This window comes from Ascaphus truei, chromosome 10 (assembly GCF_040206685.1).
Source record: "Ascaphus truei isolate aAscTru1 chromosome 10, aAscTru1.hap1, whole genome shotgun sequence".
In the NCBI taxonomy this organism is placed as follows: domain Eukaryota; kingdom Metazoa; phylum Chordata; class Amphibia; order Anura; family Ascaphidae; genus Ascaphus; species Ascaphus truei.
Window position 1 is genome coordinate 42,218,455 of NC_134492.1, and position 18,682 is coordinate 42,237,136.

Below are 18,682 nucleotides of genomic sequence, written 5' to 3' on the forward strand. Positions count from 1 at the left end.
ACTGCTGGCTGCATTAGGTAAATGTGGAAGAGAACATGCACCTTTACAGCTGGGCACTGTGTCAGACCAGGATCCCGATGACTGGCACTGTAACCTGTCTGTTCCATTTAATGTGAAGCCGTCAGCGCACTGAAAGTGACACTCAGATGCATAACTAAACAGTCCAATGGGGTGAGAACAGTTCATTTTTCTTGGGAGGGCGCTCCAGAGGTGGTTGCATCTGATAACTGGAAACAAATCAAAGTATTAACTTTTACACAAATTAAGTACAAATGTAATAAGGACAAATAATTGCTAAGAGGAGCTGGAGTATTCATCCAGTATCCTGATACTACCTTCATTTCAGCCTGTGGATCCACCATTTGATGCTACATGAGCTTGCAATACATTGAGGCCCATATTAACTAAGCACTGCTATGCCGTAAGACACCTTCCTGCCCCAAAATACACCTTAAAGACCCCATTCATTTGAATGGTCTATAAGATGTGTTCTCAGGACTGGAATGTTTCTTATGGCATAGCACTGCTTAGCAAATATGGCCCTGAATCCACCCAGACAAGAGTATTTGTGACTATTGGGAAAGATAAAAAAAAAATCCAGTATCTGGTCCCAGCAAAGACCCTCTGCATAAAGTACTCACCATGGAATAGAAGGGACGAGGTACACTATGTAATGCACTCTATGCAAATGACATTGGGATGTCAACATATATTGTAAGCTTGGAGCTTTTATTTTATTAATGTTGCTAATAGCTACTGATGCACTGTCACGGTAGCTTATGACAAGATATAATGAACACCAAATATTTGGGTTGAACTGAACGAGGCTTAGATATAATAAAATATATTTATTCCTTAAAAAGGTGAACACAGCAATATAGTACAATTAACAGACAAGAAGGTAACACTTACTTAGGGTTGGGGGATGGAGAAGTATCAGCTAGCAATTCTCCAGCAATCCGGTGACATTCAAGATGGTATCAGAAGAATAACTAAAAACTGTAGGGTTGACACAGTTTATATACCTGTGTAACCCTATTCTTAACATTGAATACAGACTATTGGTGAACAATTATCTGTATCCAATCCCTAACGTGGAGACACAGATTAACCCATGCCCCCCAGCTAATTAGCCCATGTGTACTGGGACTCTATGGGTAGCCCCATAATTAAATCAGGGGCGACGACCAGTCTATCAAATGAAGTATCTGAATTGTTTGTAGGTGTAGACATAACACTTACAAACCACTCCAGTTTGATGATTCTCCACCCTCAGGTAACAATTAGAGTGGCAGAGTCTGTTGATTAGTACTTGATCTGTTGATTAGTACTTAGTGTAAACAATCAGGCAGTTAACTTTTGATCACAGTGCTTAGCCTCAATCAGCTGGCTGCCCTTCATGACCTATTAGCATAGCAGATGGAGTCTGCCTTTTCAGGGCAGATCCAAAATACCATACATATACACTTTAATATCTACACATATTAATAAGTTCCATTCTGGTGGGCTCAGTGGGTCGAAATTTGGCAGTTCTTAATGCCTACAGTACTCCACATATTGGCCAAATATCAACTCTGCGACCTCCAGAACTGTTGATTCAGAAATGCACTTTAAAACATCTTTAAAATACAGGATTATAAGGAAACATGGGAACAGGGGAACATACATTTTCATGACAAGACAAGGTGTAAACCACCTTCCTGGACCGCAGTCCAGTTAACCCCTTGCCTCCCTGGTGAGGTCAGGGGGTGGCCATATGGGGTGCAACCCATTTAATACCGGGCCAACCCCCTCTCCCTCTACATGCACTTACCATGCATGTAATTCTCTAAACACCCTTTAAACATTTTTTTTGCACTCACGATGTTTAATTGTAATCAGTTCCTTGCATGTGTTTTTGCTTTTTATGGCAAGTGACAATTGTCCCTAGTAAGGGGGAAAATAAGTTCCTTCCTGATGCCAAATAATGGCAATCATATTTGTCCCTGGATCCACATCTTTCCCAGGTTTACTTATTTGGTATATCCCTGTATACCTTTCCTTTCTAAAAAGATGTCCAACCTTTTTTTAAAAAATGATCTATTGTATCTGCCATCACAGTCTCCATGGGTAATGAATTCCACATTGTATCTGCCCTTACTGTAAAGAACCCTTTCCTTTGTTACTGGTGAAATCTCCTTTCCTCCAACCTTAAGGGATGACCCTGAGTCATTTGTACTACCCTTGGGATGAATAGTTCTTTTGAAAGCTCCTTGTACTGTCCCCGAATATATTTGTATATAGTTATCATATCCCCTCTTAGTCGCCTAAGGTTCCATTTATGACAACTCTCTGTTGTCTATTCTTCAACCAGTTTTCAATCCAGGTGCAAATATTTTTACCTACTGTAGTCCTTTATTTTGTACACTAACCTCTTGTGTGGAACCATATCAAAAGCCTTTGCAAAATCCAAGTAAACCACATCAACTGCATTACCCTGGTCTAAATTCCTACTTACCTCCTCAAAGAAGCTAATAAGATGATCTAATATTCATACATCCTTGCTGACTATTAATAATAATTTTGTTATCCATTATGTTTAATATAACATCCATTGTTACAGCCATTTTTAGCCCAGCTCCACCAATTTCCCTTCCACAACACAGGCAATTAGAAAACAGACATGTTTTCCACTGGTTTTCTTACCTCTGCATCTTGGTCTGGGTGCTGTCCAGTGTCCAGAGTCCAGGCACTGTACTTCGTTTGATCCAAACATTGTAAACCCTTCCTCACAGGCAAAGGTACAGGTTGAGTTAAATGTGAACTGACCATGAGGATGCATACAGAGCATTTCTCCTCGACTGGGTTCCTCCAAGACGTCACACTGTATGACTGAAATCACACCTTAAAGTTATCTTACATCCATTGAATATAAAAAATGTTTTAGTATGAAGTCACATTTTGAAACATACATTACAAAAAAAAACCACCCCTCTAAATTCTGAATTTAAATAACTCTTAGAACCTGATGACTGGGTATTAATGCCTTATGCTGCACCAACATCTGATGAACTTATAATGATATATCTACTTGCATAAACACAAGCTTTTAAAGTACCTTATTACTCTAGCGACCATGAGCACAAAGTTTCACATATCTACTGAAGTTTTGCTGTAACTTTGCCCTGGCTGATTCCTGGTCATATAAACTCAAGACCACCATAAAATGACTCTGTAATATCCCATCTAGCTATGTGCCTCTTTTTGATCTTGTATTATCTTGTCTGAAGCTGACCAACACTCAGGAGCCGTACCTTGACAAGATGGTGCACTTTGTGTCCAGTTACCAAATGCCGAGCAGCGGATAGTTTCCAAACCGTTCATCAGAAACCCACTCTGACAAGAAAAGTCGCAGCTGGAGTTAAAGCTGAAGTCTTCTAATGGATGGGAACAATTCATAAGCCCCATGTACGGGACATCCAATGAAAGGCATTTCTTAGCTGCAACATGCAAAAGACAGTAGATGTTAGGTGTAGCTGCCCTGGGAGATTATTACACCATCTGAATCTGGCCTTCACTACATGGTCAGAATCAATCCATACTTGAAATTCAAATATACTGAACTGGCAATATAATATGTATTTGGAGAAGTACATTGAGGATCAAAGCAGAGTACAGAGGAGAAGTACATTGAGGATCAAAGCAGAGTACAGAGGATAAGTACATTGAGGATCAAAGCAGAGTACAGAGGAGAAGTACATTGAAGATCAAAGCAGAGTACAGAGGACATTAATACAACTCCAAAATAACATAAACAAATGATTACTTATTGAAGGAAAGGCAGGAAAGCAAAATGTCATCATTTTCATGACCATCATTGCAGTGCAAAAAAGTTATTTTGCATTCCTTGATGTGCGTTGGAATTTGCTTTGGCTCTGGTACATCCATGTTAGCACCCGCTGATATACCAACCTTGTTTTCTTTTGATGTGCCGAATCTCAGTATGTTTTAAAGTACTGTTTAATTAAGATTCAATGTGAATTTGCGTCACCTGAAGTGATGGTCAAAGTACCTTGGCACAAGGGCGAACGTTTTGTCCACTCTCCTAAATGAGAACACTGGAGCATTTTTGAACCGATTCTCTGGAATCCGCTCTTGCAGGTAAATGCACAGCTGGAGTTGTAGCTGAAGTCCTCATATTGATGGAAACAGTTCATATAACCCCAGTTCGGTGACTTCAGTATCGGGCATTTTTTTGCTGCAATGTAACAAACAACAATGATATTCAAATATGCAGTGGTCGACAAACCACCAAAAAATCTACTCGACGAACAAAAAAATCTACTCGCCACCTAGTACCACACGTGTGCTGCTTGGGCCAATAGGAGCTCGCCACGATGTTAAATCCACTCGCCCGGGGCGAGCAAATGTATAGGTTTGTCGAACACTGCAAATATGTACAGATCTATGGACTAACATTAGCAGCATACAGTACTATGCTTCCATGTTTAATTGCTTCATCAGCCGTGAACCATTCTGAAGAATGAAACGAAATACAGTTTCTTCACGTGACAAGCACTGAAAATATTTGAGAAAAATCTTTTCTAAAAACCAGAAACCAAATGTCTAATTTTCAGTGAAGAAATCGCAGAAAACTAGTTAATTTAGCAGCGTTTGTGTCAGTTTTTCTTCTTAAATGCAGAGCTAAGAGTGTTACTAGAATACCGAGAGTATTACTAGAATACCGAGAGTGTTACTAGAATACCGAGAGTGTTACTAGAATACAGAGAGTGTTACTGGAATACAGAGAGTACATAAACAGACAGAATGCAATCCCAAAATGTAATAAAATAAAGAGAATGAAAATCTCCAATTTATTTTAGGCCATTTATTGGAACTGTTTATCAGTCCTTGTCAAGGTATGGGGTCGACCAGACTACTTGGAATCGCAAACACCAGGCAGAACGCAGAGAATAAATAAATAAAAAAGATTTATTTTGTCCAGAGTCAACAGGGAACAGCACAAGGAAAACACAGCAATAACTCACCAAAAGTACAGGGAATACAGGTGTTATAAAAATGGTGGGGAATATAAAGTATTTTAATCCATCTGGTGCTTTAGGGGTTAATGTGGTTATGTGTGCATCCTAGAGAGAGGTGGAAAACATGTCACTACTTAGTTGGAGGTCTTTATTAAGTATAAAAAATTATGGGCCTGACAGCAATTCATAAAAGTAACACATGGGTATTGGAGTAGCCATGTGTATTAACCCTGTTTGCATATCTTAGTCACGTGCTCACAAGTGTGCTGTTCATGATCGATGGTATATTGGGACGGAGTGAGGATTGATATTGTTCATTTGAGGGATCTTTGTGGTAGGTGAAAAGTGGGTCAGCTAGGTGGTTGGATGGAGCTCCAATCGGCCTCGGCTTCTATACTTTCCGAGCCTCCATTTGGAAACATGGAGAACTGACTGCCGACTAATCAGTGGAGTCCATTACTCCGCTGAGTCAATCAGAAGCGAGGGGGGCACCCAGAATGAACCAATAAGGAGAGGGGGGGAGCCAGTGCCTTAGGATGGCCCCAAGGGGCAGGGCATAGCAGCATGGGAAATTGGAACTGACTGATGGGAACCGGGCCAACAGGGCTAAGACTCAAACCCTAGTCCTCGAATTCAGTTCCATACCTCCCGTAGGATTCGATACCTCATTGCCAGGGAGAATACAATGTTCTGGCTTTGGCATGTGTACTCTCCCAACCCACCATTGTCCATAAAAACTGCACTTGGCCCCACACTCTGACTCATTGTAAAGAAACTGTACATTTAAAACAGTATAAACACATGGAGTCAGAGATACATAATCCCAGTTAGATATTACCAGGTTTGGAGGCCATTTTCCAACCCTAAAATGGCACCTTAATCCTATCAGTGGGTCGCCATTTTGACTGGCAGAGGCAGCAAGCAGGTTTAATCTTTATTTGCCATGCTGCCCCTGCCCTCAGTCCTTATGGACCGAAATAGCAGTTTCCACTGAATAAACATGTAATTACTTTTTGGAATTAAGACTCTGGGGCCAATTAATTATCACTAAACTGCGAGAATGATGTTTCTTTAGGAAAATGCACGTCTGTGAAATTAAATTCTCACATGTCCTAAGTGTGGTAACACTGCATTTTCATGTCACATTTTGGTTCCAACTGTGCAAATCTACTGTATGCGGTACGCAAGTTTTGTATGCAAATGAGAAACATTTTGCAACATAACTTGATATTCAAAAGGGTGCGGTATTGCCTTTTGCATAGAACAGCAGAGCCCAAAATCTCACCAGGGCAGGTGAATCACTTTCTCCCTCTCTCCCTCTTTCTCACTACCGTATCTCTCTCTCTTCAACTTGACATACCTACTACAGTACTTTTGATGCAAAAGTACATGCAAATGAGACATTAGCTGACACATTGGGGGTTAATCATTACACTGCGATAGTTCGGAGAAGGGCACTATCGCACAGAAACGCATACAGTCTTTCGTAGGCGTTGCCGTGTGATAGTGTTCCGTGCGACACCGTCGCATTTTAATGAATTCCCCAAATGTTTCTGCATACATCATTCTTAATGAATACGGTAAAAACTCAGAATTGGACTGCATCAAATTACATTCCTTTTTAGGGTGATTTTGCACGGCCAAACTTATAGAATAGGCCTCACGGTGGGAACGGATATTATAGCATAATTCATGCTTGTGGTGACTCTCAGTGAGCCATCAGCTATTTGCCATGCCAAGGCCGTCTTAACTGCATTATAGGCCCCCGGGCAAAGCAGTGCACTGAGCCCTGCAAAATTTCTCTCGCGAATGCAGACATGCCAACTCTCCGCTACAAGTCGTAATTTTTCTCCTTCTACCGAGTTAGTGGGAGATTTGAATGTTGAGGCGGGTGATCGGAAAATTAGTGTTAAATTCTGGTCTGTGCATAGATTAGCATGCGGCCCCTATGCTCGTGGGGCCCCCGGGTAACTGCCCAGCGTGCCCATGCGTTAAGACGGCACTGTGCCATGCCCTGTTATTTATAAAGGGATGATCTTCATTGTACAGTAGTGTGGTTGGTGAATACCAATCATTAAAACTCACATTGGAAAATAAGTAATTCTATTACTAGTATATTTACTATAATTCATTAACAATTGTGCATCCAAATGATTACCTATGTTAAATAACTTTGCAAAATGGTATCACAAAAAACACTGAATGTACATTATCGGCAGCTTTTACAGAGGTTAGTTAGAGCCTTATACTGTAGCTTACAGAAATCTGCACAATATGAAGCAGTGACTCTAAATCTGTGGTGAAGTTATTCATGTATTTTCATTTTTATGGAATGTACTCAAACTGTAAAACGCTTTCATGTAATGTAGATGAATGCTGTCCCATTCATGTGGATGGAGAATAATTCCTCTCCAGCACTGGGAAGTGGCTTCACAGAATACTGAATAAGGTTAGTATTGTTCATGCATCAGCTTCTTTTTTTAATAGGGAAATCCTGGTTTCTCTTGACTATCTCTGCTTTGGATCTGCCCTACTGTATGTGAAAAGGTCATTTACTGCTAGTGGAGTCTGCAACATAATGCAGAACATTGCATGGTGCACTCCTCCAGCAATTAAAAGCTCAATATGCAGACATGTCAAATGTACTGATACATAGTCTGACCTTTACATAATGGTGCATGGCTTGTCCATCTGCCACGTTCTGTGCACTGAAGAAAATCTGAACCATCTCTCTCAAATCCACGCTGACAGGAGAAGTGACAGCTGGAGTTATAAGCAAAGAGTCCAAAGTGATGGGAGCAGTTCATCGACCCCATGACTGGATCTTCCAACATTGGGCACTTGTTGGCTGTAATAACAATAATGTTAATAGTAGTGATAATAATAATAATGTTAATAGTAGTGATAATAATAATAATAATAATAATAATAATAATAATAATAATAATAATGAGATCAGCTAACAAAAAAAAATGCAGTTTCATTGATTCGTTTTCATTAATGTCCTTAACTTGTAGATTTCTGGCTGCATTATCGTGGTCATTGCGCCATGTTGTAAGGTGTCGCAATTCACAACCAATGTTTGATGCGGCTTTAAAAAAAAAAGTAGTGCTTGTGATTTAAAAAAAAAAAAATGACATTGGTTGAACAATTGGATAAAACTTTTCGGAAATGTCAGTAAGCCGTATGTATGCTACAGAAAGGGAAAAATAAGTGAATCCATTTTTGATTCGAAAGAATGTGGATGTACTGTACAGTTGTAAAAAATAAAAAATAAAGCAGCGGTCAGGGGGTCAGGGGGTGGGCACTTTCCCTGGTATTTTGACTTTGGTTCTTAAAGTTTTTCATGTTTTGGTTTTGACAGAACTCAATTTGTTTTGAATTTTTGTTTTGAATTTAAATTGGCTAAAAAAAAAATATGTAGAAACTGAAATGAAGCATGACATTCTTTTTTTCAAATTGGGAAAATATTTAAAAGCTTTACATTTTTGGGCATAAGTTTGCAAATTTTTCATTCACTGAACCAAATGTCTGCCCCACTCAGGGGCGTAACTAAAGCTCGGGAAAAGCCCGGGGGCCCGTGCTCTTGGGGGCCCGCTCTCTAGCGTGAACAGTGCATATTTGTGCTGCAGCGCATGCGCGACTGGCACTTGGCTACTGCGCATGCGGCGACAAGTATCGATCGTGCATTCGCGGTAGGAAAGAGCCGATCGCGCATGCATAGTAGGAAAGAGCCGATCGCGCATGCGCAGTGGGCAAGTGTCGGTTGCGCATTGCGCAGAAGGAAAGTACCGGTCACACATCACACATGCGCGGCCAGACACAATACAAAATGTTTTCCCGGGGGCCCGCGCGTGCCTTGCTACGCCACTGGCCCCATTTATTAAATCGTAAATAAAAGGAAAAAACAAAGAATTCGTTTTTTGGGGGGGGGGTTTGGCTCGTATATATCACGGATGCAAAAAACTTGTTCTGAAGTGTAATGAGTCTGCTTATCTATGTAATTATTCAATGCAGATCTCATTAATTTGCCTATATTGTCCTCGTGGAAATCAAACAGCTTCAAACACAGAGATACATATTAAACAGCTGCTCCTATGCCTATTTTCAATATATCATTCGTGAACATACAATGTTGCACTAGAGTCGTCTTTTTCATTCTATTGAGGGTTGTCCTGCTGACATCAGGGAGTGTCTACAAGCCAAACCCCCCCTGCACAGTGCTGAATCCATCCACTGCATCTATTGCTGTTTCAAATCCTGTATTACAACTGGCAGAATGTGAGTTCCCATTCATGATTCCTGTGTTGATTGCTGTACCTGTTTAGACATACCACACTATATTTATTTTTCCTTTGCATATATATATGGTGACACCTGCGCTCCCCACAAGGTTCTCTTCATCAAACACAGAGATACATATTAAACAGCTGCTCCTATAAATAAGACTCATTGCAATATGCCAGAACTGATTTGTAAACTTCCACAGTAAGCAGCATTTACAGGAACAGCTCGTACCGTGACATGATGGGGGATGTCCACACCAGGTTCCATTTTCCGTACAATGGAGCATCTCCAAACCAGACCTCTCAAAGCCTGTGTGACAGGAGAAGCTGCAACTGGAATTGTAACTGAAGTCTTCAAACAAGTGGGAACAGTTGATCTCCCCATGGAGTGGCGCTTCCAGGCTGGGGCACTTCTGAGCTGTGAAAATGTCGTTTGTAAATTGTATTAAAGACAAATGAGGACTTGTGCTATATTGTCCGAAGCAGTCGTTCAGGGCGTTTTCAGCTGAAAATCTCAATTTAGTCAATGGGGATTTTTGGTCGAAAAATGGCCCAGGCACTGAACCGGTTATTAGGTGGAAGTTTATGATACACAAGGGCTTCCTCCCTCTTATCTACATCCATCAATGTATATTCGCTAGGAACTTGATATTAGATATTGAGGAAGCAAGGCTGTAAAGGAAGGCAGGGCAGGAAATGGATTGGTATCTTACAAAGAAGGGGAGTACTGTAGAAGTTATACTAGTGAGGATTTGTTTCACACATACTATATTCAAATTGTTAAATTGCTTGTTAGTTTGGATTCACAAGAGATGGGGCATATGGGACTGGGTAATATTTATGGCTAGAACATTTTCAGATGAATCAATTCTGTATTTATATTACAATGGTTCTCCGTCTGAAAGCAACAGCCTAGGATTCCCTCCCAACAATATCCGACTCTACCACACCTTTAAATGTGCCTTTAATTTCATCTTACAAAACACCCACACTCTTTATCATGCCTCCTCCACCAACTTAACCATCACATGGTCAAACATCTCAGCTGCTAGGTTCACAGCCTCAAAATCCCATTCACACAAACCTTTCTCCTTCCTTATACATTCTCTTTCCAGGTTCTCCTTTCTTTAGCATGGTAAATTCCTAGGAGCAGGGACCTCCTTACCCATTGCAACAGTACATGTTAACATTGTCATATTTCTTGCATTTTACAGTGTTACTGTTGAATATGTGGGCCACCATTCAAATCTACATTTTAAATCAATTTTGTATCACCTGGGATAAATATTGATGGTTTGAAATTAGGGTTGCCAGGTGACTTTTCAAAAATACTGGACACAATGGTGAAAGGAGTGACACACACACACACACACACACACACACACACACACACACACACACACACACACACACACACACACACACACACACACACACACACACACACACACACACACACACACACACACACCCAAACACACATGCAATACACACATACTTTCCCCTCTCCATGCTGTTTCCTCCTTTCCCACCCCTCCTCCTAATTGGCTACATTACCCAGCAGCAGCAGCTATTCCGGATGGAGGAAGCTGTCATGCCCCCTAGCAATAGCCCTGCTCTCTCCCTGTCCAGGGAAATCCCATGTCCCCCCCCCCCCCCCCAAGCCGGTCAGGTCACTATATCCAGAGATGTAATACTGGACACATACATGTCCAGTATTACCTCTATTTTTTACTGGACAGTGTCCAAATACAGGACAGTCCGGTTGAATACTGGACACACGGCAACCCTATAAAATTGCAATGTGGTACTGGACACTTTGTAGCTAGAAAATAAAGAGCAGGATATGTCTATGCAATTGGTGAATCACATTAAAAAAGGAGAGACTGGACTGGTTAGGAAGTGGAAGTTACAAAGTAGAATTCAGCAGAGTTTGTGTCAGTTTTTTATTCTTAAAATCCAGAGTTGCAAGAGTTTGTATTGTAGTTACACTCTTTATCTTCTGGTAACATAACTGCACATAATGCAACACCGAAATGTAATAACATAAAGAGAATTAAAATCGCCAGGGTATTTGAGGCCATTTATTGGAACTGTTTATCGGTCCTTATTGACTGAAATGTCAGATTCCACTGAATATACAGTACATGCATTTGCTTTATGTTATTGAGACACTGAGGTCTATCATTATCACTAAGATGCAAAAATGCACATCTGCAGAATGTAGTTCTCACATGTCCAAAGTGTGTAAAAGCGGGATCTTTGGTCACAGCTGTGCAAATTCATGCGGTATGCAAGTTTTGTATGCAAATGAGAAGCATTTAGCAACATTAGGTTACTCTGTTCTGGGACCTCTCCTTTTCTCTCACACACTTGGTGACCTCATAAACATTTTTTGGCCTTAGGTATCACCTCTCTGCAGATGATACGCAGATATATCTCACACCCCTACTGTACCCTCACTCCTGCAATCCAGTCCCAAGTCTCTGATTGCTTTGTGGCTACATCCTCGTGGGTGGCGCTCCGGCACCTCAAACTTAATATGTTTAAAACTGAGCTCCTCTTATCGGTCCGGAAGTGAAAAGCAGACAAACCCGGACAACTTAAACGAGAATATAATATATGTAAGTGGACCATGATGGTCCAGATAATATATTTCCTGTTCCGTCTTGATGTCCGTAAACAAATAATTACGAGAATGTAAATGTATTGTGTATCGTCTGTTTAATATAAGCTCAAGTGTTACAAGTGTAACGTTTATTTGCTAATCCCCCCTCCCTCTCTTTTCTTTCTGTATCCCATGTATAAAATCCTGAAATAAAAAAACTGTGCTCCTCATATTTCCCCCCTATACTTGATATTCCCTTTTTCCCTCGTGGTTAATGGTACTACAGATGCAGCGGCCGTTATTCGAACAAATCACGGCGCCGTTTTTGTGTGCTCTGCTGTATTCCACGTGGCATTAACGCTGCCAATCGCCCCATGTTTATCGCGGTTGCTTTGTTTGAATTTCATGAATTCTGTTTCTTTGGGTGCAATGAAATGCAATGAAATTAATGAATTATAATGTGTACAGTACTGTGCTACTGTGTCAATTTCAGGTGTTTAAAAAAACAGAACACTAAAATGCCATTTTCTGCACTCGCTTGCACTAGCATCTAAAGGCGGTCCGATTAGAAGAAATCACGCGCCATGACATGGGTATTCCGATTTATACAACGCGTGGTGTTCGAATAACGTCCGCTGCATTTGTACCTTCTATCCTATCGCCAAAGAACGTTGCTTAGGAGTGACTTTTGATTTGTCATGGTTAAAATTAGTCGCATTTTCCTCTGTCAAATTGCAAGATTTTCCTTTCCTCTGTAAATCTTCTTCTAAAACTCTAAGGCATGCCCTTAACCTCTCCTATCTGGACTATTGTAACATACTACTAACAGGCCTTCCTGCTTCACAACTTGCTACTTTGCAACCTATTCAAAATTTTGCTGCTAAAATAACTTAACTTTCTCCCAAAACAATCTCTGCGCAACTCCTCCTTAACTCCCTCTCCCTGTTTCCCATCACATTTTGGCTCACCTACAAAGTTATCTTCCTTATCTTCGAGGCTGTCCACTCATCTGCTCCTACATACATATCAGCTTTGATCTCCCGTTAGGGGGGTGTCTGTCTCTGTCTGTCTGTCTGTCTGTCTGTCTATGTCTCTCTCTCTCTCTCTCTCATTAGTTGAGGCATTCATCTCTCTTTACTCCTAGTGGCGTCAACAACATAACGCAGAACATTGCATGGTGCACTACTCCAGCAATGAAAAGTTAAATATGCAGACATGTCAAATGTACTGATACATAGTCTGACCTTTACATAATGGTGCATGGTTTGTCCATCTGCCACGTTCTGTGCACTGAAGCAACTCTGAACCATCTCTCTTAAATCCATGCTGACAGGAGAAGTGACAGCTGGAGTTATAAGTAAAGGGTCCAAAGTGATGGGAGCAGTTCATCGACCCCATGACTGGATCTTTCAACATTGGGCACTTGTTGGCTGTAATAACAATAATATTACTAGTACTAATAATAATAATGAAATCAACTAACAAAACAGTGCAGTTTCATTGATTAGTTTTCATTAATATCCTTCAGTTGTAGATTTCTGGCTGCATTATCGTGGTCATTGCGCCATGTTGTAAGGTGTCGTAATTCACAACCAATGTTTGATGCGGCTTTAAAATAAGTAGTGCTTCTGATTTAAAAAAAAAACAATGACATTGGTTGAACAATTGGATAAAACTTTTCGGAAATGTCAGTAAGCCGTATGTATGCTACAGAAAGGGAAAAATAAGTGAATCCATTTTTGATTTGAAAGAATATGGATGTACTGTACAGTTGTAAAAAAATAAAGCAGCGGTCAGGGGGTGGGAACTTTCCCTGGTACTTTGACTTTGGTTCTTAAAGTTTTTCATGTTTTGGTTTTGACAGAACTCAATTTGTTTTGATTTTTGTTTTGAATTTAAATTAGTTAAAAATGTATGAAGAAACTGAAATGAAGCATGACATTCTTTTTTTTTAAATTGGGGAAACATTTAAAAGCTTTACATTTTTGGGCATAAGTTTGCAAATTTTTCATTCACAGAACCAAATGTCTGCCCCACTAAGGGGCGTAACTAAAGCTCGGGAAAAGCCCGGGGGCCTGTGCTCTTGGGGGCCCGCTTTCTAGCGTGAACAATGCATATTTTTGCTGCTGGCTGTGCGCATGCGCCGACAAGTGGCGATCGTGCATGCGTGGTAGGAAAGAGCCAATCACGCATGCACAGTAGGAAAGAGCCGACCTCGTATGCGCAGTGGGAAGTGCCGGGTTGCGCCTGGGCAGAAAGAAAGTGCAAGTCGCGCATGCGCGGGCAAACAAAATACAAAAAAAATTCCCGGGGGCCCGCGCATGACTTGCTATGCCACTGACCCCATTTATTAAATAGTAAATAAAAGGAAAAATCAAAGAATTCGTTTTTGGGGGGGGGGGGGGGGGGGTTTGGCTCATATATATCACGGATGCAAAAAACGTGTTCTGAAGTGTAATGCGTCTGCTTATCTGTGTAATTATTCAATGCAGAGCCCATTCATTTGCCTATATTGTCCTCATGGAAATCAAGCAGCTTCAAACACAGAGATACATATTAAACAGCTGCTCCTATAAATAAGACTCATTGCAATATGCCAGAACTGATTTGTAAACTCCCACAGTAAGCAGCATTTACAGGAACAGCTCGTACCGTGACATGATGGGGGATGTCCAGACCAGGTTCCATTTTCCGTACAATGGAGCTTCTCCAAACCAGACCTCTCAAAGCCTGTGTGACAGGAGAAGCTGCAACTGGAATTGTAATTGAAGTCTTCAAACAAGTGGGAACAGTTGATCTCCCCATGGAGTGGAGCTTCCAGGGTCGGGCACTTCTGAGCTGTGAAAATCTAGTTTGTAAATTGTATGAAACACATGAGGCCGTGTGCTAAATTATCCAAAGCAGTCGTCCAGGGTGTTTTCAGCTGAAAATCTCAATTTAAATCAATGGGGATTTTCGGTCGAAAATTGCTTAGATGGCCACTTTGGAAAATATACAACCCCCCCCCCTTAATGTCAACTCAGCTAGTAGTGCCAATCAGTATTACCATTATCCCCTTACAGGATGCGATATCTGAGATATCCAGGTTGTTACAATACTTTTCTTCACTAATCAACAAGCACAAGTCTAACCCACGCCAACTCTTCTGTGTCTTTGACTCCCTACGCAGACCATCCTCAGCTGCCTCTTCTTCCTCCAAGCCATTGGTTCAATAAGCAGGACCATTGTCTAACCAGGGACATACTGTGGGTCTCTATTTCATCAAGAGATAGCGAGCCAGCATTGGGAACAGGAGGAGGTAGGCACTGTTACCATTGGTTGGATCATAATTCCCACCCTCCTTGCATCAGCCTCTCCATCACGCCCACTGTCCAGATTGGCCAGCACAGACAAGCTCTCATCTAGCCCTAATCGCCCTCCTTGTCCTCTGTGGGCAGCAAGATTAAAATAAAAAAAACAACTACTGGCCACTAACCCCTTAATCACCGCTATGGTAAATAAATTATGGTAACCCTTCCCCACCATACTACCCACCCGAGTGGCCTAAGCACCCTCCCCCACCCCCTAACAAATACCCCCATCCCCCAACCCCTAACCCCATCACCACATATACAAATGGGCAAAAACTCTAGTAGCCAAATATGGCTAATAGCACGTTTGCCCATTTGTTTTCAAAATAAAATAAATACACAATAATGTTGTGGTTGTTTTTTTTAGGTTGCCCATTTATTGCCATTGTGGCTATCTGTGCTCCCATTGTGGGCATAGGTTGCCACAGTGACAATCAATGGGTTTATTGGCTACTGTGTCAGGTATGGTACTGTAATGTCAATGTGATTTTACATCTGCGTCACCCCAAAGGCGGAAGCCTGATAGGGCTCCCCAAGAGTTGCTCCCCTCTGCACAGGACCAGCATGCTAAGGGTTAACATTTGCTTGTACTTTTTGGAATCTCAACCCCACCCACTGGAATGTTAATGGTCCAAGAGGACATAGAACTTTGTTTTCGCAGCTGTATTCAACCTGAACCCCTTCAGTGTACATCTGCATTGCCCCAAATGTGGACAGCCAAAGGGCAGCCACAGGGCGTCAGCAATTTGCTGCCATTTGGTGATGTTAAAGCTTCTCTATTTCAATCTGAAACTCACGAGCCCTTTATCCCCTGTACCCAATTTTCCAACTCTATCTGTCCATGAAATGTCTGTGAATTGACTGTATAACCTCTGTTCATTTAATGCAGGGGTGCACAAACTTCTTGAGCTGTGCCCCCCTGCCCAGGTGCTTCAGCATTTGTGCCCCCACTCTCCCAATGACTCAGCATCAAATGACGTCGCGGGTCATGTGATGTCATGTCACGTGACCCGTCGCGTCATTTGACGCGCGTTGCCACGGCGACGCGTCGCCGAAGACCCGCAGAGGGCAGGTACGTGAGTTACAGAGGCCTCACGCCCCATGCCATGGGGAAGAGCACGGGGCCTCTGTAACCGCCCGTGCCCCCCCCTACAAATTCTCCCGCCCTCCAGTTTGCGCTCCACTGTTTTAATGTAACCATGTATTGTTATAACTCTGTGCCCAGGACGAGAGGTAACTCTCAATGTATTACTTCCTGGTAAAACATTTTTCCAAATATTTTTTTTTTTATTGTGTAGTTATTTTATTTTGAAAACAAATGGGTAAACGGGCTATTAGCCATATTTGGCTACTAGAGCTTATGCCCATTTGTATGTGTGGTGATGGGGGTAGAGAGGTGGAGTCTGGGGGTAGTTGCCCCTGAGAGGGTGGTTAGGTCTCCCAGGTGGGTAACCGCTAAGGTGATTAAGGGGTTAGTGGCCAGTAGTTCGTTTTTTTTATTTTAATGTTGCTGCCCATGGAGGCCGAAGAGGCCGAAGATGAGGACTGCCTTCATCCTTGCAGGGGTAAGTACAACTTTAATTTACTATATGCTGACTGGGTAATGTTTTATTATTAACAGGCAAATGCGCTATAATCCAGATCTGGGTAATAGGAATTTTGCCCATTACTGTACTGTATGTGTTGCAAGGGGGGGATGAGGGGTTGTTGGGGGTACAGTGGCTAGTTGGGAACTAATAAAATACATCTGTGTACTTAAATCAACCTTGTGCATTATCCAATCAGAATGCTCTATTCCACAAACCTCACAGACACTAATACATAGTATTACTAAGCAATGCTATTCCACAAGATACATCTCAGCAGAAAAGGCACCCTATGGTTCATTGACTTAAATTGGCCATATAGTGTGTTCATGTGCCATATGGTGTCATATGGAATAGCAAGACTTAGTAAATAAATATGTCCCTATTTCTATAAAAGTGTCTTGTGTGTAACATTCAGATATGCAGCACTCTTATAGTCTCAGGCTATGCAGCAACACATTGACTATGACATGGAACCTTCTCACTTATTTGTCAAAACAATATTATTCATTCACAATTTACGGTTAATACAGTTTATATTTTAAGGCCATTTTGTCTTGCAGACTCTTTCTTTAAATTGAGACCTTGCTTTATAATATGTTAGTGATAATAGGATGTCTTACAGTACTTAAAGAATTCCTACACGTAACAATGTCTTAACTTAAATATAATAATACTGTAATAATAATAACTTTATTTCATATTGCATTTTTCTCCCCAATGGGACGACTCAAAGCGCTTCACAATGACAGTATAGGACGTGGTACACAGCACATAGGAATTTTACAGGCACAGTCCATGCTAGGAATTGAACCAGGGTCACCTGATTCCAACTCAGGGTCAATGTTTCCAGTCAGTGTCTTTGCTCACTGAGACCCTCCTTCTCAAATATGCCCTCTTTACCACCAGAAGACCTATATGAAAGTCAACTTGTTATCAGATCACTACCCATAATTATTCAATAACCCTATACATTTATATTACGGTAAATAAAAAGGCATATTCAATTACCATGTTAAACAGAAAATAAACAAAAACTAATTCCCCTGTGTGGGGACAGAGGCGGGGAATTTAAAGCACCTGCTAAATTTCTCAGCCAATGAAGGACTGGTGTGTTTAGAAGGTTCCAGTGTTGGGCACATGTGTACAACAAACCTTGGCACGAGGGAATAGATCCTGTCCAGTATCCAAATTCTGTGCACTGTATATTTTCGGAACCATTCCTCTGAAATCCTCTGAGACAGGAAAAGTGACAGCTTGAGTTGTAGCTAGAAACCCCGAATGGATGGGAACAATTCAGCATCCCCATGTCTGGAGCTTTCAGTGCTGGACAAGTCTTAGCTGGAAAAGACATAGCAGGATATGTCTATGTAATTGGTGAAACGCATTAGAAAAGGACAGACTGAACCGGTTAGTAAGTGGAAGCAGATGTCACGCAAGGGCTTCTCCATGTTATCTACATCCATCAACGTAGAGGAACATGAAATTAACTATTGACAAAACAATTCTGTAAAGGAAGGCTGGGCAGGAAATGGATTGGTTTCTTAAAAAGAAGGGGAGTAGAATTTATACTGGTGAGGATTTGTTTCACGCATACTATATTCAAATAGTTAAGTATTGTAGCTTGTAATTCGGATTTACAAGAGATGGGGCATATGGGAAGGGGTTATATTGATGACATAGCATTTCCAGATTAATCTTGTCTGTATTTATATTGCACTAATTCTCTGTCTCTCTTCACACGTTTAAAAGGTGCCTTAAATCGAATTTCTTGATCGTGGTCTATTAAACATCTTACAAAACACCCACACTCTTTTTCATTCCTCCTCTA

At 41.3% G+C, this 18,682-nt stretch overlaps 1 protein-coding gene and 1 long non-coding RNA gene across 6 annotated transcripts in view; one reads left to right on the top strand and one right to left on the bottom strand.

The window, feature by feature from the left end:
• Positions 1-14,277, top strand: part of LOC142503907 (uncharacterized) — a 33,244-nt gene extending 18,967 nt beyond the window's left edge. Inside the window, exons 3-4 of the long non-coding RNA XR_012804120.1 lie at positions 7,391-7,470; positions 9,511-14,277. This is a non-coding gene — a long non-coding RNA (uncharacterized LOC142503907). The remainder of the gene's footprint in view (positions 1-7,390; positions 7,471-9,510) is intronic.
• The window catches only part of LOC142503905 (P-selectin-like), a 160,381-nt gene that overhangs the window by 16,143 nt on the left and 125,556 nt on the right, over positions 1-18,682 (bottom strand). For 4 of the 5 annotated variants that reach the window (XM_075616823.1, XM_075616819.1, XM_075616821.1 and 1 more), the window contains 9 exons: positions 18,007-18,192; positions 14,568-14,753; positions 13,160-13,345; positions 9,540-9,725; positions 7,684-7,869; positions 4,052-4,237; positions 3,294-3,479; positions 2,686-2,871; positions 42-227 (listed from right to left, as the gene is read on the bottom strand). In XM_075616823.1, coding sequence (XP_075472938.1) covers positions 42-227; positions 2,686-2,871; positions 3,294-3,479; positions 4,052-4,237; positions 7,684-7,869; positions 9,540-9,725; positions 13,160-13,345; positions 14,568-14,753; positions 18,007-18,192 — 1,674 coding nt within the window. The remainder of the gene's footprint in view (positions 1-41; positions 228-2,685; positions 2,872-3,293; positions 3,480-4,051; positions 4,238-7,683; positions 7,870-9,539; positions 9,726-13,159; positions 13,346-14,567; positions 14,754-18,006; positions 18,193-18,682) is intronic. The other variant, XM_075616822.1, reaches the window with a different exon arrangement.